This window comes from Ursus arctos, unplaced genomic scaffold (genome assembly GCF_023065955.2).
Source record: "Ursus arctos isolate Adak ecotype North America unplaced genomic scaffold, UrsArc2.0 scaffold_20, whole genome shotgun sequence".
Taxonomy (NCBI): domain Eukaryota; kingdom Metazoa; phylum Chordata; class Mammalia; order Carnivora; family Ursidae; genus Ursus; species Ursus arctos.
This window is the reverse complement of record NW_026622875.1, coordinates 12261992-12286224: the sequence shown is the minus strand read 5'-3', so window position 1 is coordinate 12286224 and position 24233 is coordinate 12261992. Positions and strand designations below refer to the sequence as shown.

Below are 24233 nucleotides of genomic sequence, written 5' to 3'. Positions count from 1 at the left end.
AGGTTAAAGCCAAAAAAGCTGAAGCTAGCCAAACTTAGTCCAGAGAGTTAGGCTTGCTGCCAAATTAAAGAGATAGGTTGGTTTCAGGATTCCTCATTGGTTTTTCAGTCTTATATTTGCGGCCGTAGGTGCTTGATTTGAGCTGAGATCACCCAGGTGGCTTTGTGTCCTCAAGCAATAATTCAAAGAAGGTCATTTCGGCTGCTGAATATTCAAAGAGGTGTCCTGGTCCAAGGTTGTTTCAGCCCATCTCTCGAGGGATGATCCTCAGATTTCTAAAGGTTCCTCTGATCTCACAGTTATTGTCTTGGTCCTGTACATAATTAAATGTATAATTAAATGATGGGAATGAAATAGAAGTATGGCTGCCAGCAATGGTAATCCCCCAAACAGGATGACCAGTACTGTGCTGATAATGCTACCTACCACCCTGTTAGTGCTTCTAAAGAGACGATATACTTGAAAAAAATGTGAAAACTGAAATCGTCCTTGACTTTGTTAAAATCTGAGAATCCCATGAAACATTTAATTTCTTAAGTTAGTAAACATCATTAAGAGAAATGGATGTAGACTTGTGTGTCATATAAATGGACGTACTTTATGCACATTAAATTTTTGAAAAGAGACAGGAATAGCAGAACTTCTTCCCAGTAGGGTTTCTCCCAGACCTGACGTTTCCTACTCCCTTCCTTTAAGTGTAACACACCATCAGCTTAGCAAGAGGCAGTGGAGGATAGGTGTAGGCATAAAACCACAACTTCAGGAACTGCATTTCTCTGGATCCAAAGTTTACACTCGCTCCTTAGTAGCTGTATGACCTTTGGCAACAGCCTCGAAACTCTATGCCTCTGATTTCTCTGACGTACCCCCTAGATGTACCCCACTAAATAGCTTATCTGCCCTGTTGGGGTGTTGTGAACCTTATAACACATGCATGTCAAGAATTTATGGAATTTTCGTGGCACACAATATGTACCATATACATGTTAGCTATTATTAAATCTTAGTTTTATGTGAACATTTTCTAATGTCTATCTTGTTAAAGGTATACATGCAATACACAAAGCAATGAAAACCAAAACTAATGTGGCAGTTTTAGCAAAATGTTTAGGAGCCCCAGTTCCGAACTGGACAACCTGGGTCCATGTCAGTTGCGGGCTTTGTGACTTTGAACGTGGGATGGAACCTGACTGAACCTCAGTATCCTCATTTGCAAAAGGAGGCAGTAATAATATCTGATCTGTAGTTGCTGTGAAGATTAAATGGGATAACACATTTATAGCACTGAGAACAGTGCCTGGCACTTGGTGAGCATTCAGTAAGTGTTAGTGATTGTTCCTGTTACTACTTTGATGATGAAGGGAACATGGAAACTGTTAATATACAAGAAACATTACATACTAAGCTTCTGTGCATGTAGGGTTTCCGTTTTGCTAATGAGAATTGGCATTCTCTGCTATTCAGGGAACCATGTTTCTGTGTTCTGGTATTTATGACTCTTTATGGTTATTCTCTAATAAGTAAATAGGATTTGCTTATTAGGAAAATAGTAGTCTGTATTATACTTATCCCTGGTTGAGCTATTTACATTTTTAAAAATCTCTAGATACTGTTTATATCTATAGGATTTTAGCTCTGGATAAATCAGTTAAGTAAAGAAAACGCTTTTTTAATTACCTGCCCGCCTCTGTGGTACGGCCATATTCTAGCCACTCATTAAGTTGAACAGTACTGGAAGGAAAAGCAACTCATCAATAACGTCAAAATGGGAATAAAATATAATAGCAAAGAAGTCATTGTTCCTTCTGTAAAATAAAAATCATAAGACCTGATATTTCCCCATCTGTTGCGAGTGTTGTAAAGATTATGAAAACAGTGTTTGCAAAAAGTGACTCTATTTCAGGAAGGCAGATAGAACATTAGGAAAGAAGTGACCAATATTGCATGATGGCATTTATTTTATATGGTAATGTCCTTTTTTTCATTAACAGGAAATTTTAGGGCAATCCTCCTTCTTATTAGGAGTGAGGAGGGCAAATGAATTCTTAAAAGGATTCATCAAGCCTTCCTTATGATAAAGTAAACCTTTAAGAACATGTTTTCCATAGAATTAGAAACTTAGAATTTCATAGTAGCAGTATATTTATCACCTTGTTTGGGGAGCAGATTTTAAGCATGATCACGGGAAAACACCTGTTTTGACACTCTGGGAAAGGTGCAAACATACGGGCAAACTCTGTCTAGGTGTAGAGTAAACAAGAGTGCTTTGGCTAGCATCCTGCAAGGAGTTGGGTCTAAACGGTCTGCTCCAGCTTCTGCTGCTGCTGCTGCTGCTAATACTGCTGGGAAGGAAAAGTGGCTGACCTGGCATATCCTTTACTCTTGGTGCTGCAGCAGTCACTCAGGAAATGTTGTTTAAGGGGAACCTTCTGGAACCTTTTCATGGCACCATGGCAAGAAGAAGCTGTATCTTTTCTATTGAAGATAAAGCATGGAGTTGGCTAATGGATGCTGGTGAGTGAATAAGGCAAATGGGGAGCCAGTTCACAAAGGTATCTTTTGGGAAGGGCTGATCTCTCAAGGACCGACATGACGCCCATTGGAAAATGGCCTCTGATAATCTGAACATCAGAATGTTGTCTTAGAGTGGAATTGTAGTTTTCACACTTGTGACCTGATCTGTGATCTTACATATATTCCATAAATGAAGTTCATATGTATTCCCAGCTTTACTGCTTGACGGTACTAATCCTGAAGTTCGTTAGATACCTCAGTATATGGAACAAAGTTTCCATTGTAATTTCCACTATGTAATGTTTACTCTTGTTTTTCATTTGATGCACAGTGATCTAAAAAAAATGACTTTTTAGTATATGAAAGCAATTTTTCCTCCTTTCAATTCTAAATGAGCACCTCCTTTTTTAAACAGCAATAGAGTATAAAATTTTAACTTAAGAAACTATTTAGTATGCATAGTTCTTGCCAGGAATATTCTTTTCAATTTAAGATAATTATGTAAGCAAATTAGTAAGATATTGGATATATTAGTCAGATAGTTGCACAGGATGGGTCTTTGACATTGCTAATGTATTTATGTACCAAAACAAGATAGTTTCCTTGAGCAAGTTTCTCTGTCAGTAAAAATGAGTAATTCAAATGAACTATCTCAATTTTTCTCACTCTAAAATTTTATTTTCCCATTTAGACAAAGCCTCCCATATGACTTAAAAGATATACATATACATACATATACATACATATATATATATATATATATATATATATATATATATTCCCTCTTATAATTTAGAACACACATGAACATATGCCAATTAATAGTTCACCTGTGTCTTTCATTAAAAGATTGGAAGATACAGATATAATAAGTTTTCCATAAAGGTGTAGACTAAATTTTCCTAGAATCTATGTTTAATAGGTATTGCATAAAAAAGATAGACAATTAAGTTTAGGAATTTACAGTAGCATTATAAAGGCTCTGACAAAGAGCAGGAAGATAGCTGTTGAACTTTTAAGAAATTTAACTTTTAAATTTTAACTTTTAACTATTAAATTTAAATTAACTTTTAAGAAATGTATTTGACCACAACCCCCCCCATCCCTGTACACACATACACGCGTGCGCACATGCGCACTTTTTGAGGAATGCCTTTTCCCATGTGGTACCACCATTCAGCTGATGAATAGTTATTGAGCACCTGCCATGTTTCCAGGCTGACTAAGTACAGGGATACAATTGTTTGCACATTTGTCAAGCATGGAAACACAAATTTAGATTGTCTGGTCTTATTACTTTAGTAATATACTTCAGTAGTGATAGAATATATATTTTTTAAAAACCAGTGATGATTTTTCTATTTCCGCTGAAAATAATCCTGACACAGTATATACTCTAAAGAGCTCTATAAATGCGTAGGTGCTGCTATGTTCTATTTGGTGACACTTCCTCACTTTTTGGGTACTCTCTCCCACAGTTTTTTGTTTGTTTTAGTTTTTGTTGGTTTGATTGTTGAAACTGATGTTCATGAGTGGGATTGACAGCATAGGTCAGAAAAACAAACTGTAATTGTTTTTTTACATTTTATTCAAAGTCAGACTATTAATTTTTTTTAAGTCCACTTCCATTTGGTTTCTACCATAGGGGCTCACTCAGTCTTTCCTTATCCAAACCTATCATATTGAAATGATTGTGTTTTAAAATATCAAGTTTTAGTTCAAACCAACATCTAAACTTAGGTATTGTTTATACAATAAAAGTATTTTTAAAGGGAAATTCAGATTCATCACCCCTTTACCTTATCATTTCTCAGTTCTCTCAAATTTAAAGTACTAGCTACCTGGGCGGCACTTACTATTATGTAGTATAAGGGTTATTTCATTTATAAAAGTGGTGGACCCTTAGGGACTCATGGGACATAAGTTAATTTGCCCAACAGGAACTGCTTTGATTGTGCATGTTATTAACTGTATGTCTGTATCACTAGATCTATATGGTGAGGGATGGAAATCAACCTGTCCTAACATAAGCCAATTTCAGCTTTTTGATACCAAGTAAAAGATTATTATTAATATTTTAGGTAACTGGATTTAAAAACATATGTAAGCAAATACCTTGAAGTCAAGAATTGCACACGTAGAGTTGCCATCAACCAGCAGATTTTCTTCTCATTTAATTCTGAAACAAGCATAAGACAGCACTCATGTTTAATTTGTCCCTAGTCTTGAAAAAAAAAAAAACAAAACAAAACAGATAGTTCCCAAGTAAAGCTGATTATTTTTCTTTCGGCACATATTAGGAATTATTAGAGTTCTGTCAGAGTTTATATTTCCTTTCTGACTTAATTTTGCCCGGCTCCTTAAAGCAAAATTGCCTTTGGGTCTGTCTCTTGTACCTGCTGGATATTTGATATTCAGTGGGCTCCTCCTGATGAGTTCCTGAGGGCTTGTGAGTCATTGAAGAGCTGTGAACAGTGGTTAACAAGCTAGAAGGAGCTCTGTGGACAACAGAGTATTGCGAAGTCCAGTTTCAAGAGTCTTAGAGGTTTATCTGACTGTGCGTTAACATCTAGTACGTTAGTCACATTCTCCTGTCTTCCTCTTTTCTTCTTCCCTTTTCTTCTGTGTCTTCATTTTTTAATTTCTGAATACTCTTTGTCCACTTGCTTCTTTTTCTTCATATTCTTTTTCTCTTATTTCATTGAATTTCTCAGTCTTCCTAATCTGATCAGAATAGAAAGTGATGTATTTGTTAAAGCATTTGTTGTTCTTATTTAAAAAGCAATTGTCGCGATATCTCAAGTTAAAAATCAGCTCAGTTTAACACTTCTATTACATTTTCTCCTCCAATAATGGACAACTTTGCCTTTTAATTTCTGTTGCCTTGTGGATTAGCACCCTGTGGTTTTATATATTTGTAAATTTCCTTATCTTAACATGAATGTGATAATGACAGGATTTAGGCATTTTTATGTCACGTGTTAGATTTTTAAGCTCAAATACAGTAGGCATACTGTAATGTGTCTTCCTTACTTTTCTTTCTAGAACTAGAGCTCCATATCCCCCCTCAACAGTGTTTTTGGCTCTCTCGTGGGATGCTAGAATGGCCTGTCTCCATGTATTTCGTTGCATTTTGCCATTGCTTCTTGTGTTCTGTCGGGGAATTTGGGTGATTCTTTTCAAGCGCTACCTGAGCTCTGTGCTAGTTGTTCCATTCCCCCAGGGTCTCGTGCTGTGTGGTCATGTCTCCACTTCCTCTGCCCTGTCCATTGACAGAGCCTGGGTTCCCTGATGGCTGCCTCTATACCCTTGTGAGGGCGGGAATATTCCTCCCCCTGCTGCTACGATTGAGCCCGTGCTGGGTACCACGTTGCCCTCTACACTTGCTTTCAGTTGTTAAGGCTTCCCAAGCTTTGGCTGTGGCTCAGTGATCCTGCTGTCAAAACCCTAAAGCTTTTCTAGCCTCAACACTCAGTGGTAGCAGCAGGTGTTGGGATTTCTCCAAGCCCCTAAGACTCTGGGAGCAAGAGAATGGCCGTTTGACATAGACCTCAGGACTTTTCAGAGCACCAAGAAACGTCTGCAGAAGATATGTAAAGGTAAGACTCTGACTTCTCCAGGAAGCTGTTCTGAAAGCTAGAAACCTATAGCCATGGATTTAATGTGGACTGTTAGATTGGGTAACTACTTACTAAAACACTTCTTTTAGGAGTAAAATAAAATAAAACCTATTTTATTTATATTAAACTTGGCATTAAATAGATTTTTAAAAATATTTTTTCCATTCTTTGGATTGGAATCTATGAAGCACTTCTTTTCTCCTTCACAATCTGCCTTGTGTATCCAGTAAGAGAAATCTCAAGAATAGAAACAGTTAAAGACAGAAATAAAATAGAAGTTATTTATGTTTCCAAAAGCCTGTACTTTATTTACCTGGTAATGTTCAAAACCAGAAACATTCAATTATTATACCCTCAAATTCTTTAATCTCAAATTTCTAAAGCCATAATTAATTCAGAAGGAATGGGAAGAGCTGCTCAGATCGTGGTAGTGCAAAGGTACGTTGTTGTCCTTTGTCAAAAATCACTGCTTAGCATTCTAAATGTAGCAGTATTTTTTCTTTTAGGGCTTTATTTTTGGTTTTTTAATAGGGAACTATTCCCCACCCCTAATTTTTTGGGGGAAAAAAATCACTCCGTGTAAATAACCTGGATGAAGGGTGTGTGTGGGGGGTGGGGGCGAGAGATCATCAGCATCTTGGAGTGAACAACACAAATCATCTCTTCAGCATTATTCATAACCCTTTATTCTTTACCCTGCCTCTGTGCGTAAGCACTGATCTGTGAAGGGAGGTTAAGGCAGCTCTTCTAGTGTGAGATCTTCCGTGGCCTTGCTCTCCATTCATGTCTTCTTTTTTCTCCTTTGTTTTCTTTTCCATATGGACTCAATCTGTTAATTGATTCCCTGTAGTTGGAATCCAGGCTATTAGCTGTCACACTGAAACTCCTTCATTTCAGTAACTAAATATGTAACTGAGGTTTGAAAAATGAAAAAGAAGACTGTTTACTAATAGCTGTAGAAAATGAAGAATCAGACTTCTCTTTGATAGTGCTTATTGCAGATGCTTATTTTTAAAACTAAAAGATGTGCAACAAAGTATTTTATTTACACTTGAAAATATCCCAATTTTATTTCCTCTAGACCCCAAAAGTATAAGTAAATGGAATGTTTTGAAGTCTTCCTAGTGCGTTAAATTGGGTAATTGATTTCATATGTAAAAACAGAAAAGGAATACTGTAATGTTTTAAATCTTACCATTTATAATGAGTTTACAGTTTTTGAAAATGTAAGGCACAGTCTCAAGCCAGGAGTTTGCATTATTCACAGGTTGGCTTATGAAGTGCCTTTTCCTTTTTCTGTTTATTTAGAATTCTTATATTCCTCTAGGACAAGAATTGAAACAACATATATAATTATCATATTATACTATGTTACAGATTATTATGTTAATCATATACTTAATATAATCAAATATTAAGATAGAGTGATAGATTGATGTTTTTGTAGTTATTTACAAAATTATTTTAAAACTGTAAAGTTACTTAAAATATTCTTAACAGAACACAATAAATTAGTGGTATCCACTGTGTTTAATGTTGAAGGGGCAAAGTAACTTCACATAAGCTGGACTCAGTACAGTAATATTTAGACTTCAGTGATTTCTTTTTTAGGATGTACAGAAAAGGTGCATGATATAAAATATTGGTGCCATGAGGCTGTCAGCCACTACCTGAATAGAAAAATCTATTGAGTAAATAATAGAATGACCCTTTTGCTGATAAGGAAACAGAGGACTGCTAATTCACAGTTTTTAAGCCTGGAGCCAAGACCAGAATGCAAATCACTGGATTCTAATCCGGGGCACTTGCCTCTGTGTGATGCTCTTTCTGAAAGTTGTGGTCCGTTCGAACGGCCGTCTTTCCAGTGTCTGCAGGGCAGTGAATAGATTCTAGGAATTAAAGTGATTTTCTGCAAGTGCGTCTGATCATGGCTGATAAACGTGGGCTCACTTCTGCAGTGTAGCCCGATTGAGGCCTTTAGATTTGCCCTTTTATTTCTGCCTTGTTTAGAGTGGCTTTCCTTATATGAGGATTTTGAAAAGTACAGCAGAAGAATCAATAAATATTTTTCTTTGAAGGGAGTATTGAACTTCTGGCATGCCATTTATTTTAGTTAATGATCGTGTAGGTTTGACAAGTTTCTGAGAATTTAAATTCTTAAAATTGAGAAGATTACACCTACATGTATATATAGGCAGTTCATTTTCTGTTTCTAAGCAAAAAAATTTCAATTGATTTCCATTGTTTCCAAAGTTGAAAAATCCCTCAGCTTGCATCTTTAAAGATAGCTGTTTATTTATGATATCATGAAAGTAGAAAGAGTGCACATTCTCGGTGCTACAATAATTATATGTATGTGAAATTATTTGATATATTTATTAAGTGCTTTCTGGTTGCCTGACTTAGAATTATTACTTCAAAATCCAAATTCTCCCTGACTTGAATGGATACCTATCATCATTTAATAGGGCCAGGCCCACTCTCCTTTAATGTGAATTTTTTGGGAGGTATAATTGTAATCCACTCCCCTTGAATGATGCCCAAGATGGACTCAGGACCCAATATGGACTTAAGAGAAAAACTAAGAATGTAAGCTCTGAATGCTCTTTTTAGGAAGTTCAGTTTGAAAAACAGCTGGAGTGCTTTTGGGATAGGAATTTATAACACTTATTTCAGAAAAAAAATATGAAGTACTTGTTCACTGAAAGTCTTAGAAGTCTTAGGCTAGTTCTCAAAATAAGGTTCTTAATCCCCGTCATAATGATCCCTGAGTATTTATTTCTGCCATCACTCAACTCATAAGACTGGTACCTCTCAGTTCACACTGTTTACTCTTTCCCGTGTATTCCTGTCCTTTCTTGGAGAGAATGAGAAGTGTCTGGACTGGTGGACAATGAGCAGAGGTCCTAATTAGTTGTTACCCCAGCCGTGAGTACTAGTTCCCAAATCCAGTCCTAACCTTTTCATGGCATAGTGCCATCAAGATACTGCTGCCTGAGCCTCCGTCCAACCCAGTCTGGAATACTGTTCACTCACTGGCTCTTTTACTCTCTAGTTTGTAGTCTCACATGCTGTAAAATATGAAGAATATCATCTCCTTGTCAGAGTTTTTATGAAGATTTAATCTAATTTAATTTAATGAGACAACGTATGCCAAGCACTTACTGCAGTGGCTAGCATATAGAAAATAGCCAGTAAATTGTTGATGTTATTATGTGATTTTCCCAAGGTCGCACAACTAGAAAGTGATTGAGTCAGAATTCAGACCCAAGTCTGAAAACCAAATGAAACAGGGACACATACATGTTTTCCATACATAACAGCAACAGCAGGAACCATGAAGCAAAAACTCATGCTGCCTCTGAACTCTGATACTACTTCTCATACGTACTCATACCCTTTTATGAGGCATAAATCTTGATGCCGTGTATGCTGATGGGGAAAGCAGCATAATAGTTCAGTGGTTTAGAGACAACTCCAGAGGTAAAGCTTCCAAGGATTGGAATTTCAGCCCTGCCACATACAAACTGTGTGATATTAGGTAAATTACATACCCCTTTACAGTTCTTCATTTCTATGTGAAGCTAATAATAGTATCTCTTGTATTGCATGATTGCGGACAGTAAGTGATAGAAATTAAAGAGCACCTCCGATAATAATTGATAGAGATGTAAATATTTAAAAATAAAGTATGTTCACAGAATGAAATGCGTGGTTTGTGAAAATCAGAAACCCATGCAGTGTTAGATATGGATAGGATCTTGGGTGATTAGATGTCCTTCCATTCTCCCAGAATCTGTATGTTCTCCCTGTCAAAGACATTTTACCGCAGTGGCAGGCCAGAGGAGAAAGGGGAAAAAGGCATCAAAGATCAGAACTGACCCAAATACGGAGTGGTTGTACCATCCAGAAGGTAGGTGAACTTCTGTCAACCTGGGGTGATGTCAAGGACTGGCATCAGTGTCACCAGAATAAAGAGAATCGTCCTGGTTAAGCAGATGGTAGGATTATCATTCTTGTATTCTTTCTTTTTTGAAGCAGAACCCAGACCAGCAGCTGGGGCTGTAGTTCTGGGGAGAGTGAGTTAACCTGGGCTAAGTTGAGTGTCAAGGGTTCGCCTTGAATGCTAGTCAGACCAGGGACTTTCCTTCCTAGATTCTCGACTTCCTAAAGTCAAGAGACATTCATTCTACTTGTTCGCAGTGTTTTACACAGGGCCTGGGAAACAGTGGGTGCTTGGCGCGTGCTTGACAAGTAAAAGAAGAACTCAGTTAAGGATATCGTGGCCACCAAAGGGATTGGAAAGCAGGGCTGCAGTGCAGGAAGTGTAGGGTGCCTGGGGCTCCCTCAGGGACAGAGGGAAGGGTTGAGGCAGATCCTGGTGGTGGACCAGGAAGCTGAGTGTACACAGTCTTTGTAATGACTGGTTTAGGGATCTGGCAGAATTGAAGCTGTCAGTGTAGCCTGATTAATGAATGTAGGAATAAAGTATTCCGAGTTTTTAAAACTTAAGACTTGAAAGAAAAGACTTTAAAGAATCAAAATCTATGGGAATGCATTTACATTAGCTTTTCATACAGTTAAAAATCGTATTTCTAGCTTTAAAAACTCAGTTTTGGTGCCAGAGACTTGAGGGAAAATGTATCTGTAAAGACATCTTTGATATACATGTAACCTTACATAAAGAAGCCATCAAAATATGGTTTTAAATATGTAATATTGTGAAGTTGTAATTTGTAATACATGGACATAATGAAGAGCTTGTGCAGATGGTGTGGGAAGTCAGAGTGTAATTCTAAAAGCTGAATATTTGTGGGGGATGACTTGTAAAGCGTCGAGGCTTTTTAATTACAAATTTTGTTCCTCTTCTGGTATGTATTCCCTCAAATAATAAGATGAAAACATCTTTCCATCAAAGTCTGTATTAAAAACCTAAAACACACTGAAAAGAACAAGAAAATTAACTACTCTTAGTGCTAAACCTAACCCTTTTTGTTGATACTTAAATTGCCATAAAGGTGTTTTTAGGTGATCCGAGCAGGTCTCGCCGTTACTTGGCACAGTATACGGCAGACGCATGAGCTCCTTGCAGTCAGGGCCAGGATACCACGTGCGGCCTCCTGAGGGACGGCCGTTGAGAAAACTTCAGCCGAGAGTTAAAATCACACCAAATGTTTCTGCGAACATGTGTGTCTCCTTAATTTGAAAAGGACCATATGTTACAGTAGTGCTTCTATAATATTAAGAGAGTGTGGAACTTCCCCTAGTATCTCAAGAGCAAACTCTTAAATCACGTGCTAAGTCATTGCACATTTAAAAGTATTTGCTTTGCAAAATACGCATCGATGTGAAGGTAAACCAAAAATTGAGTCCAAAGTGGCAAAATCACCACTAACATATATACCATCTATTGTAGAGACTGGGGTCTTCCTGTGTTTTTCTTTTCCGGTGTGACTGCAAACTTGGCCCCTCCCTCTTGCTGTCCCTCTCTTCCCGCTCTCTCTCTGTACAAACAAACACGTGTAGAGATGGAAAGGCGCACACACAGGCTTTTGCTTTTACCATAGAAGATTCACACCAGAACAGGAGTTGCATATTAACTCCCTATAATCCTTTCTAATCATTTGCTTTTATGGCGTTGTGCCCCTGAATTCTGGAGGGTCGAGCGTACTAGTTGTGTGTGGAAACACCCTAGCAGTGCTTGGCTTTTCTCTCCTGTTATTTCCCAGTGCCTGATTTTAGTTTGTCTCGCCCATTCGTCATGTGAGTTTTAATTAGGTAGTACGTTAGAGATGTTATTGAAGCAGTATGTACGAACTAGCAAAAGTTAAACTCCTTGTGAAGTCCCGTACACATGAAATAACCGAGATAACTGAGTACCAGTTTTTCTCCTTCCAAACCTTGCCCCGGATATGTTCTTAGCAGTTTTAATCTGTTGTTTTACCCTTTTTAAAAAACATGAGAGCCAGTGGTCCAAATCAAAACAGCTCAGTCTCTCCTCGAGGAGAATTTTGTCACTGGAAATGAAAGGGTCAGCACGAAGAGGGAAAACGCTCTAACGAAAGCAGCGTTTGGTCATTGTCACCATTCTTGATTTCCTAGCTGGAAACCTCTTGTGTACAAATGATCACAATAGTTGTGGTGACACTGTCTTAGACCCCACACCAAATACCCTAACTAAAATTACTTTAAGAAAATAAGTCATCTGTATTGTACTTTCAGAGTCCAAGATTGAGGGATTGAGTTTATACTTTCTTTTAAGTAATTTTCATTTTGACATTGTGTTGATATATTCGCAAACAAACATTTAATGAACTCCCGTATAACAAAGGGGTACCTCACTATACCATAGTAAGATTGTGTGGAAATAGAGCCCTTTAAACAGAACATCTCAGCTGGAGGAAAGTTTGATTTTAGGTGCATTGGAGAACTGAAATTGTTTTTTAATGTCTTTAGTGGGTTGAAAAGTAACAGATTCAAAGTAAATTACTTGAAAAATACTGATTGAATTGACACTTTATTTTTATTAATAGGACCTCAAATTGAGTAACTATTATCTTTTAATTACTTTTAAGTTGTACTTTTCCATTTGAAAGATATTTTAAAGTTAGATTTCATGTTTAAGACTTCAAATGGGCCATTTTCTACCTGTCACTCAAATCCACCAATTCTTATGTAATCGGGTCAGTTTCTACTTAAAGTTTGTAATGTTTGTGGCACTTTTGATGGAGTCAAGAGCTTTACGACAAAGAAGAGTAAAAGTCATGTAAGAAGGCTGTGCACAGAGCACTGGACTTTGACTTGGTTAGTGAGTTTCCTGGGATAGGTCCGCATTTAATCACCATGTTACTTTGTATCACATGTCCTTGGAAGCATACCGTCATTTTGCCTCCCTGGATGGAATGGAATCTAATGGAGATAATGCCCGGCACAGCACCTTTTGTAAACTCTGCTTCATCTTGTTTGTGAAATAATTCATTTATCTGAAAAGCACTGTAAATCCAAGTTTAAAAGTAAACTCTGAAAAGTAAGCCTTTTTCCAGAATCCTGCCCACTGATGACACACTGTGTATCACTCTCGTGAACACTAAAATTGGAAGTAGAATATTGTTTTTATAATATAATTGCTGGTGTAAATTTTAATCTGTTTGAAAGAATAGTGGTGTTGGGGGTGGGGGAGAGTCCAGACTCTTCTTTTCCTTCAAGATAAGCCATAAATTGTAAAAGCCAAGGTCATATTTAAAATTTATTCTAAAATTATGAAACAATTTCTGTTGGTCCAAAGAATTTTCCAAGAGAGAAAATGCATGTAATGGGAAGAAAGAAAAGGTATGGAAAGCAAGCACCTTCCCCTAAGGAGAAAATGTATTTTTAACACTAGAGAATGTAGAATTTGCTATATCAACAAAGTGTATTATTTCCTCAAACAGCTGGATAAGCCAATGTGTGTTTATTGAATAAATGAGTGTGTGTTGGTGAAAATTAAAGAGTGAGTGGATGAATGAATGGATAAGGTTAGTAGTAACACATTCTTCTTATTTATTATTTTTAGGAAAAAATAGTTATTTTAAAATATTACAAGGAACTGAGAGAAATTGAGTGAAATTCCTCATTTTCTCCTGTGGTAACAGCCAGTTGTTACAGTAGGATGAGAACCTTCTAGGTTATAAGATACTGTTTTTGTAGGTTGAATTACCCTCCATTTATAGAGCTTTGGGGAATCAGTAGATGAGAAAACACAAACCCTAAGCAAAAGGGCAGTTAGTACTATTCTAAAAATAAACATTGATCCATGTAATCGCATTCTAAATAAAATAAATAGAAATGGATTAAGAAAATTATAGGGGTTTCAAAGAATTTAGTGTGTTTTCCATCCCTATTTTCATTTGGATTTTATGGCAATTGTTATTAAAGGAGCACCACACACTACATAGTTTTAAACTTTCAGCCAGCAGCAGCAACACCCAAAAGTATATTGGATGTCTGCTGTATAAAAAAAGCATTGTGCTTGGTACTATCATGGCAGGTTTTTAACTGCTGGAGAAAAGGTTTGAGGAAACAAGTTAAATATTAATATGGAATGGAGGCTTTTTGGAAGTCTTGGGACATTATGGAGAGCATAATGAACCTTACCACAGCCTGGGAACAGAAACGGGGGTTGCAGAAATAAACTGAGGTGGGAATTCGAAGAGAAATGAAGAGCCTTTGCGGACCGTGAAGGAAGCTCACATCAGCCCAAGTACTGGCTATCATGCCCTCTCATGGGGCTCATTCCCCTGGAATGTATCCCTTGTGCTAAATAGAGTACTTATGTAAACACACACTGTAGACATTTGAAAATACTTGAATAACAGTTCTTCAGGGCTTACTATGTAATTATTGCTAGTTGTTGCATTTATTTATCTTGGTACTAATTTATAGAGCTAGTTTTTGACTTGTGTTACCTACAGTGTCTTGTTTCATAGTTTGGAAAAGCATATAAACAATATTTAAGAAAAATGCAAACATTAGTGGCTTTCTTGAGTGAGCAGAACAACTGGAAACTTGTTTCTTATTATTTTGTAAGTGAATCACTTAATGTAACATTATATCTATGGCATATTAAGAAATGAAAAGATAAAAAAAAGTAGAAAAAGAAATGAAATCGAATGGAAACTTGCACTTCTGAATGAACAGCTTATCAAAACACTAGCTTTTGATTTCATCTGAGCTTTCCTGTAGAAAGTTTTTACTATTGCTACGAAGCCTGGAGGCATTTACTGAACTAGAAAAGCCGAATATCATTTCTGACTAATCTATTAGTCATCCTAATAATAGGAAATTATTTAGTTCCCACTTCATAGTAGTCCATCTTGAACAATAAAATCATATAGCCCACTCAAAGATATTTCAGGAAAATTGGTGTGATGCTTTGAAAAAAAAAATAGTACTTTAAAAGTGTGCACAGTAAATGTTTTGAACTGCGCTATTGTTTTATCCCTCATTTCTCAACAGGAAAGCTAGGGAAGTTAGCTGAGAATGACCTTGAGGTTTATAGTTTGGGTGATCAGGGATGGGGCATTGCCGTTTGCCAATGTAAGAAATACAGGTGTTAGAATTGATGTGTTCTCTTTCTTTAGAGAGAGAGTAAGCAGGGAGTAGATCACTGATATGGTTGGGTAGTTGAACTTACAGAGAAAGCATCTGAAAGCCACTCCCTTAGCACTGATAGCTCTGTGTCACAGGATAGTGCTGTGTTATATTCAGAGAGACAATGGATGGGGGGGGGGGGAGAAGGGTTGCAGTGACAAATCTTAGTTCATCTCTGTCTAATCAGTAGCCGGAAAGGAGAGAAGTCAAAGAAAGTGGCAGGGAACAAGAAAGGCCAAAGAGGAAAGAAGGAAGTAGTTAATGGTGCAGATGCTACAGATAGGACAAGAAACGAGGAAAGGACATTGACCGGCAGTGAAAAGGACAGCAGTAACCTTTGAGAGAGCACTTTGAGTATAATTGAAAGGGAGGAGGTAGGAGGTAGACTCCTCAGCACGAAACAGATTCCAAGAAGATGAGTCACTGGTAAGTTGGAAGATATGATGAGGACTCAACAAGTTTAGACAACTCTATAAAGAAATTCAGTAACAAAAAGAAGAGAAGAAGTGGGTGTCAGCTAGAGAATTCAGCAGAGGAGAGGATTGTTGTAGAAAGCTAGAGGTGTTGCTCCAATGGAAATGTGGTTTTTTTCCACAAAGGAAGGTACGGGAGTCCAGTGGAGAAGAGAAGAATAAAAGATTCCTTAAAGTAGAGTAACGGAGGGCACCATATGTCTGAGACGTTGAGAACGGGTCAAAAAAAAAAAAAAATGGGTAGAGAGGCTGACTTTAGGAAGCAAGAAGAACCAAACACTTCCTGAGAGTCAGATTGAAGAAGGTCCTCCTCTGTACCTTTACTTCCGTCTTGTGTGCTGCGTGGGTAGCTCACTGCCTTATGTTGACACTTTTTTGTCCTTTGCTTTTTAAATCCATTAGTTTAACTTCTCACCTTGACTGTACATTTTGTGGGGGTGGAAACATGTTTCACGCGTGTATATACATTGTTTACTGTGATCCCTTTCCATATGATCCCCTCATGGATTTCAGGAACCCCCCAAGCCAGTGCTGTCAGGGGAAAGGTCTTGTAACCTGGCCTGTCCATCAAAGCACAAGGCTGAAGGCTATAATTAGCTATCTTTGTGAACCTCAAAATCTGTTTCTAAGACAGATTCTCAATTTTAAACGAATGGGGCAGGTTATTATAGCAAACTTTCTTTTTTCCTGGTTGAGAAAGTTATAATATAACAAAATGTAACTTAGAGCTCAAGTGGATACTTCCAAAGCCAGATGAAATTTTTAACCAAACTTTATTGTAGAAAGTGGAAACATTAGACTAAAAAACAATTATGAAAAGACAAAAATTTGCAAAGCAAATGTTTGCCTAAGTGCTGTGGTTTATACCACTGTTTATATCAACCAAATAAGATTAGGTTTATGTCTTTAACTTTGGTCTGATCCACACTCTAGGCATAAATCCCTTAATTAGAATAGTCAAATTATGTTTTTTGATTCTTTCTTAGCAAAAATAATTCTAAGCAGAAGCAAAAAATGAAAGATTGTCTCTGCCTCCCATTTAGCAAAAATAGAGTAAATATGTTTCTGTTTATAGTATGTTACTATTTGTTTTATGGTTACTACTAATCCACTTTCTTTACCTCTTACATAAATGATCGCTGATCCATTTTTGTTGTTGTTGTTTAAGTAGAGCTCCATAGTCACAGAGAGATTATGAACTGGTTGCCATTCTCACGGTTTTAGACTCAATATTATACTGAAAGTAAAATATTACATCTTTAAATTTCTAAATTATGTAAAGCTGTAAAGTTTATAATGTAAGCCACTTGATTATAATTCCTCCTGAAAATATTTCATTTTCTTTCTCTTCAAGATAAGTGAAGAAGGAAAAATTGAAGGGTGAGATGATGTATCTAAAGGAATAAAATGTGGTTAATGACAATTTTCATATATTCATCTTTTTGTATTATTATCCAAAATCTTTTCAAGCACTGAATGATCATGACTATTGTGCAGTTGCACAAACATCTTGTTGTCTCCTGGAAGCGCCCAGGAAAGCATGAGAAGTTCCTTTAATTACACTGGAATTTTAAATTGAAGCGCCATTTTGCCCTGGCCCACCTCTTCAGAGCTACCCCGAAACAGCCATCAGTTTCGACTCTCCTCTCCAGCCTCCCTGCAGTTTTTTTTTTACACACATCTCACTGTCTCACATTTGTACTTTCTCATGAAAAATCTTTGCCACCCTTCTTTTCTTAATTAACTACTACCTCTCCTTCTAGACTCAATGCCAGTAACGGTTCCTTTGGGGAACCTCCCTTGATCGTTTTATTCCCGTGTGTGGGAGATGTCCTCATAGCACCCCATACCGGTTCCTACTGTAATTGTTTACTGATTTAAGTCCTCTGGGATGTAGCAAGACTGTCACCCTTAACTCTGCGTCTACAGCGGCTGAAACTGTTGTGTGAATGCTCTCTACTGTTGCCTGGATGACTACACGGACACATATCTGTTTTGATTTGGACATTAAGCTAGGTTTTATCCTTATTTATTAGGGAGGTTCATGGACATAAACTTTTTGGATTATGTGGTATATGTTACTAAATAAACTAGTTTAAGTCTATCTTGTAATGCGTAATTTATAAAAATATAGAAATAACACTTGCAGTAAACAGCTTCCTCCTTTTTAATTAATGCATAGACAGATGTAAACTGATAGATTTTTCTATCTTCAATTTGAAGATGTCATGATAGGCTGATAGGAATAACAACCACTACCTCCACCCCCCGTCCTCCAATTTCTCCAATTTCAGTGGCTAATTCCAGCAAAGATTTATTTCTTGCTCTCGTAAACTCAGTGGTGCACTCCTCTATCCAGTGACTCTGGGATCTAAGTTTGCTCCATTTTCCTCCGACATGTGACCTCCGAGGTAGCTGAAGCTCTGACAGAGAGAGATGGGGGAAGACATTGGCTTCTACTCATCTCAGAGGTTAAACTAGCTCAGGGTCCCTGGGCTAGAATTAGTTATGTGGCACCAACTTAATCACAACAGAGGCTAGAAAAGGAAGCTTCCAGGGCACTTACACAGAACAGTGCATAGAAATTGACCAAGCCACTATGTGTTTTGCTTTGTCTTTTATCTTCATATTGTTTGGAAGGCATGATGGGACAGGTGGATGGGTAAGAGGTGAATGCCGCTAGTGAATTCAGGTGGAAAATATTAATTCCATAGCTTTTTGCTTATTTAGTCCTTGTTATATCTCCTTGTATTAATTCCTGAAGAAGATAGATCTTTTTAGTTTATGGTTCATTTTGAGAATCTGGTAGAAGTTCTGAAATAGAGTGCATATGAGCGCTTAACCCTGAAATCTGGCAGGCCAGTTCAGGGGTTTATGAGATCTCTGCAGCCCACCCATGCTAGCCCTCTCAGAATTAAGAGTCCCTGGCCTATGCTACATAGGTAGAAGTATTGGAGAAGATGAGAAATCAGCGTGGACATAAATTTTAGCTGCCTTAGGGTGAACGCTAGGGATCTTTTAAAATGAAAACTTAGTCCCTCAATTTGAATGAAGGAAGTAATTTGGTTGCTACCTAGATGCCTAGATGTAGATTCATTTAATGAGAGAGATGTAGACAATAGACAAAATTGTTGATCAAAAGCGTAATTGACAGGCAGCTGACTGAGGAATGCACAATAGCTTTTATTCATAGTGTCTTTTCCCAGTCTGTACAATATGAGACTTTAACCATAAGTGGATTAAATTTTTCATGTTTTAAATGGTTGCATTGCAGTCATTGCTTTGCTATTAAAACAAGTACTTCGGGTATATATTCAGGTGGAAGATCATACAGATTAATGAAAGGGATATACGATTTTTCTGTAGCTTAATTCTGTACTCAAGTTCCCTTTATTCTTTAAGATTATAAAGCAAATCTCCTAAATTGGAGTTTTATAGTCTTAATTACTTCACTGTAATTTTATGTGTTTTACCATGTGAAAAATAAATGTCTGCCCCCAAGCCCATCATTTATAGAGTGAAACCAAGCATATTTATACGGTGTAAAAGAAGTTAATATCAAGTTGACATGGTTTTACAGTTATTTTCTTCAGAATTAACACTTGTTATTTCTGCCTTCTTTACAGTTGAGGGAAGTGAGATTCAGAGTTTTTAAATGACTCTCTCCAAACCTTTGCTTCTCTAGGAGTTTTTACGTATCACTTCAGCAGTTTTGTCAGTAGAATTTCATCATTTCATCCAAAGTCTGCTGCCCTCCCCAGACTTGGACCGTTATACTAAGAGGCCTACCTTGTGTATTATTCGTCATTACTCCTCCAGAGCCTGGCGCTTATTCAGGTGCTGAGAACATGTTTATTGAGTGGAGGAATGAGCAAATAACTTGCTGAAAGTATGTACATAAACCAAAACAAGACAGAACAAAGAACAATAATCCATGGCCAAGTGTCTGAGAGACAACATAGCATCAGGGTTTGGTGCTAGGACATGGGAGCCCAATTTCCTTTGGTTCCCATACTCCGTCAAGGAACTGGACAATAACATGACCTATTTTATTGTGCTGCTGTGAGGATTAAATGAGTTTGTATATATCCCCTTTAGTTTTGCTCTGCAGATTTAAATCCCAAGGATTATGTAATTAGGACATAAATATTTAAAGTTTTGATTAAAATAAGAATTACAGAGTGAATATAATTTGACATTGATGGAATAAAAGGAAGCAAAATATTTTAAACTTTGGCTTATTACTCTTCATCTGATAATCCTGGAAATTGAGCCTAAATTTCCTTTTTAGCTTTAGCATAAAATATTTAAGTGTACATTATTTAAGATATAATGAAGTTTTGAAACACTGAAGTCTTATGAGATTATAGAATTAACCTTTTTGTCCAGATTTTATTTTCTTTCATTGTCCAATGAGCATCCAGTTAGAAAAATGCCATCATTTATTAGCGAGCAGAGGATGTGATACTGCTGGGTGAACTGTGTTATTTGTTATTGGCCAAAATTTAGACTCCTATGCTGAAAATGAGTATTCTCCTATTGTTCTATGAAAGAATATACTTTTCAAAGCCAATTTAACCCAAAAATTAGCCACTAAATGTGACTTTGTTTCCAAGAATGATTTGATCTGTTTCTAGCTGATTGTAGTATTCTAGTAAGTTTAATCAAGAGCACAGAATGGAGAAGCAGCACATGATGTCATGTTTTTTTGCCGTGTGTTTGGCTTGAGTCGTCTCAGAGTAAGAGGGAGTCCCTGCGGAGCTGGTCCCGTTAGCACGGCACTTGTTGCCGACGTGAATTGACGAACAGCAGTAATAGGAGTGGCCGTTATGACTCTGCGGCTCTCCCCAGCACAGAGAAGAGCCTGCCTGCCTTCTCCCCCACCCCCCAAATATATACAAAATTGCTTTGGGCCTCAATTTCATGACACTTTGTTTCTCATGGGAAGAAGCAAGAACTCCAGAGTGGTGTGAAATGGAAAAGCTTTGTTTCTTCCATTGGCTGGCGACACACGCTGTAATCTAGTGCCGCAGAACAGCATGGGTCGGTGACAAATAGGAGACAAGCGTCTGCTGTCACAGCTTTATGAAACCTTTTTCTGATTCATTAAAATGTGTGCTAAGAAAGACAACAGTCTCCCTAGTTTATGTTTCATTATGCTCGGATACAATTTTTACAGTCTCAGACTAAAATAAGCAGGTATTCCAGCATACTTTTTCTATGTAAATACTGGCGAAAGAATTTATTCCTCTGTTCTTTTCTGAGATTGATTAGTGGCCTTCTCACTGTCATGCCTCTGCAGCGTGAAACCGCTGTGAGTTCAGCCTGTCACCCCTTTATAAAATAGCTTGACCAGTATCTGCTCCTTAACAGAAACAGCTCAATGCTAGAATGTGCCTAGTGTCAAGAGAACTACGTGATAACCAGGTTTGCCTGACGAAGGATACCTTTAAAAGTTGTCCTAGTTTTAGATATTCTACAGATACCGCTCCCCTTTTTTTCTGTAATTTTTAAGGATCAGAAGTTCAGCTGCTCGTGATATCTGCTCTAGGAGAAGTGGGACCCTCTAACAGGGCATATGTCTGTGCTACCTGGAAAATTGAAATTATTATGTGGAATAAAATAATGTTACTATACTTTTCAGAACACTAACATTATCAAAATGATTTTCTTTTTAATTTTTAAAACTATAACAATACAGTTATTTTTGTTGTCTAACCCAAAGGAGGTATGTGTATGTGTATACGTGTGTGTGTGTGTGTGTGTGTGTGTGTGTGTGCCCATACAGTTCCCCAAATATATTTTAACACAAAGTCATACATTTCCTCTGTGATATTACCATGCATAAAGTCCCAACTATAGTCCTATGTTAGGGAGACAGCCAAGGAATGAGAAGACCTGGTTCTAACGCCACAGTTACCATTTACTATCGTTGTGCCTTTGGGGCTTCACTTTCCACATTTTCTAAGCAGAGATCATGCAGTCCCGAATGACTAAGTATGTCTTGTCTGTTTTTTCAGGCTGCTGGGAGAATATGATTGTAGAGAGCCCAGTACAGTACTTTGCCCATAGAGGTTCTCAGGGGCGGTAGCTGGGATTAGTTGTATTATTTACTGTCCTTAAAAGTGACACAGGAAGGAGGCTGGTCAATTCTCAGCAGACCTGATTATAGTTAAGACCATTGCTATTCATTAAATATATGATCCTTGGCCAGACATTTCGCATGTCAAAGCTGGCTTCCTTACCTCTACAATAAGGTAGGAGCATCTGCTTGGATGACTTCCAATGGCTGTTGTGAGGATTATAGAAAATAATAATGTGTTATGTAAACATAAACAGTGGTAGTTTTCACACACTGTCTTTGGTGTTAGGTTCCCATCCCTAAGAGAGAGTCTGGTAGGAGCAGGGGAGTCCCCCTGAACCCATATGGGAGGAATACTTAAAGACTACTTTTGTTTTAGTAATGTGATAATTAAGGTTCTGGGAGGATGTGTGGTGGTTTAATTTGGGGGGGGGGTGTGGAACAGGAGGGAGGATATGTAGAAAACAGTGTCAGAGAAATTGAATCTCAAATGGTGTCTCATTTAACCGTCTTATTCTTGCTTTTTTATGTTACAATTCCCATAGATCCTGATTGTAGACTGACATTTGAATGAGTAACCTGACTGATCAGGGGAATCTCAACTTCAATGAGATAACATAAGATGATCATCGCAATGAGATGCAAAGAGTTAGAAATAAGGTTGGCCTGTGTTAGGGCACGTATGGATGGTGGCGGAAAAACAAAGAGAACTCATATTGGAATTAGAAATGTGGGGATCCACAGGATCCAGGAAGCAGAAAACACTCGAGAAGTTAAAAAACAAACAAACGAACAAACAAAAAAAACCCCAAACTTGTCCATGTTCAATTAGTTTTCTTCTTAAAGAGGTGTGTTTGTATGTGTATAAATTAAGGAACAAGTATTTTTGTAGGCCGTATTTAAGAAAAAAAGAATTTGTTAACTTAGAATATTTAACTTCATATGCCATATCATTGAGAATAGCTTCTGGCATCCCATGAAGGGTCAAAATATGTATAAAGGAGGAATTATTAAACTTTAAAGACAGATGGTGATTCATGGAGCTTTAAAGTCATATGCAAGTTTATATTGTGATGAGCACTGGGTGTTGTATGTGAGCGATGAATCACCAAATTCTACACCTGAAACTAATGTTACACTGCGTGTTAACTAACAAGAATTTAAAAACTTTTAAACAAATATTAAGTCATATACAGGTTAATTCACTACTTGCAAATATGCCAGTGTTTTTGATTACTGATATATTTGATTAAAGATACTTTTCATTTATTCACATTTAAACAGATGTGTTGATGAAGATTCTAAGTATAATGTTCAATCACCGGCTTCTTAGCATTGTTGTGTGCCTGTTTTGAGGGGGGGGAGGGTGGGAAGACAAATGATTGAGGAGAGAAGTAGAGTTGAAAATTACCTTTTGGGATTTAAGTGACTCATTAGAATAAAGAATAGAAAAGACCACAAAAGGTATTTGAAAAAATATGTGTCTCATTCACTTTGAAATATCCACGTGCAATTAGTTTTCTTCCTGATAAATAGGTGTCTTTCCTTTGCTCTTAGGAATGAAGAGATGAATTGAGATATCCAAGTGGTGACATTTTTTTCCCCTTTCATGTTTTTTTTATTCATACTGATAGAACATATTTTACTTCTTTTGTGATATGGATTGCCTAAGACAGGACTAGTTTAGCTGTCCTTTCCATCAGAAGAATTGAGTGATCCGCATCGGTTCGTCTCTAAGTTATAAAAGGTATCTGGTTATTTTAAATTAATGCATATATATGGTATAGAAAGATGATCAATTCCTCAAAAGTAAGGGAAAACAATTTGAATCTCAAAGTACTTATGAACAAAGATTGATAGTTCTCCCAGAGATTAAAACCTTATATCCCCAGAATAACACAATTTAGACTTGTCTAGCTGTTCTGTCATTTGACTTCAAACATGTATAAGCAAGAAATGGTTTTTGCTTCTTTCTTAGTTGACATTAGCAGGACCTATATATGCATATATATTTTGATCTAGACACTTGAGTGGGGCAGATGACAATGCAAATTTCAAATCATTCGATTTATAAGAGGAATCCAAACTGATTTGCTTGCTAGCAGATTGTTGAGCTTTTTTAGTTATTATTTATCATGAGATGTGTTGTTGGTTTCTGACCGTCGAGATGGGTTGGATCTAGTGGTATGCTGGTAGATATTTAACAACCTGCTCTCTGTGGGGGGAAAACAGAACCACCTTGATCTGTCCAGTTTGCTGATCTGTTTGCTAAGTTCTGTAATCCCATGACTAATTTCAAGCTATCAATATAAGGCTACTGAATATGGAGTTGAGAAGAGATGCCCCAATCAGCTAATGCCAGCGCGTGCCAACAGGTTCACACCCATCCCCGGAGGGTCAGCATTACAGAACCCT

The 24233-nt window shown here is 37.3% G+C and overlaps 1 protein-coding gene across 50 annotated transcripts in view; it reads left to right on the top strand.

The window, feature by feature from the left end:
- The window catches only part of MBNL1 (muscleblind like splicing regulator 1), a 197087-nt gene that overhangs the window by 86035 nt on the left and 86819 nt on the right, over positions 1–24233 (top strand). For 12 of the 50 annotated variants that reach the window (XM_048216012.2, XM_048216010.2, XM_048216011.2 and 9 more), the window contains exon 2: positions 2395–2514. The exons of 37 other annotated variants lie outside the window; for them this stretch is intronic. In XM_048216012.2, coding sequence (XP_048071969.1) covers positions 2509–2514 — 6 coding nt within the window. In that variant the 5' untranslated portion in view covers positions 2395–2508. Of the gene's footprint in view, positions 1–2394; positions 2515–5559; positions 6114–24233 lie in introns of all 50 variants that reach the window. One more of the 50 variants, XM_044383503.3, reaches the window with a different exon arrangement.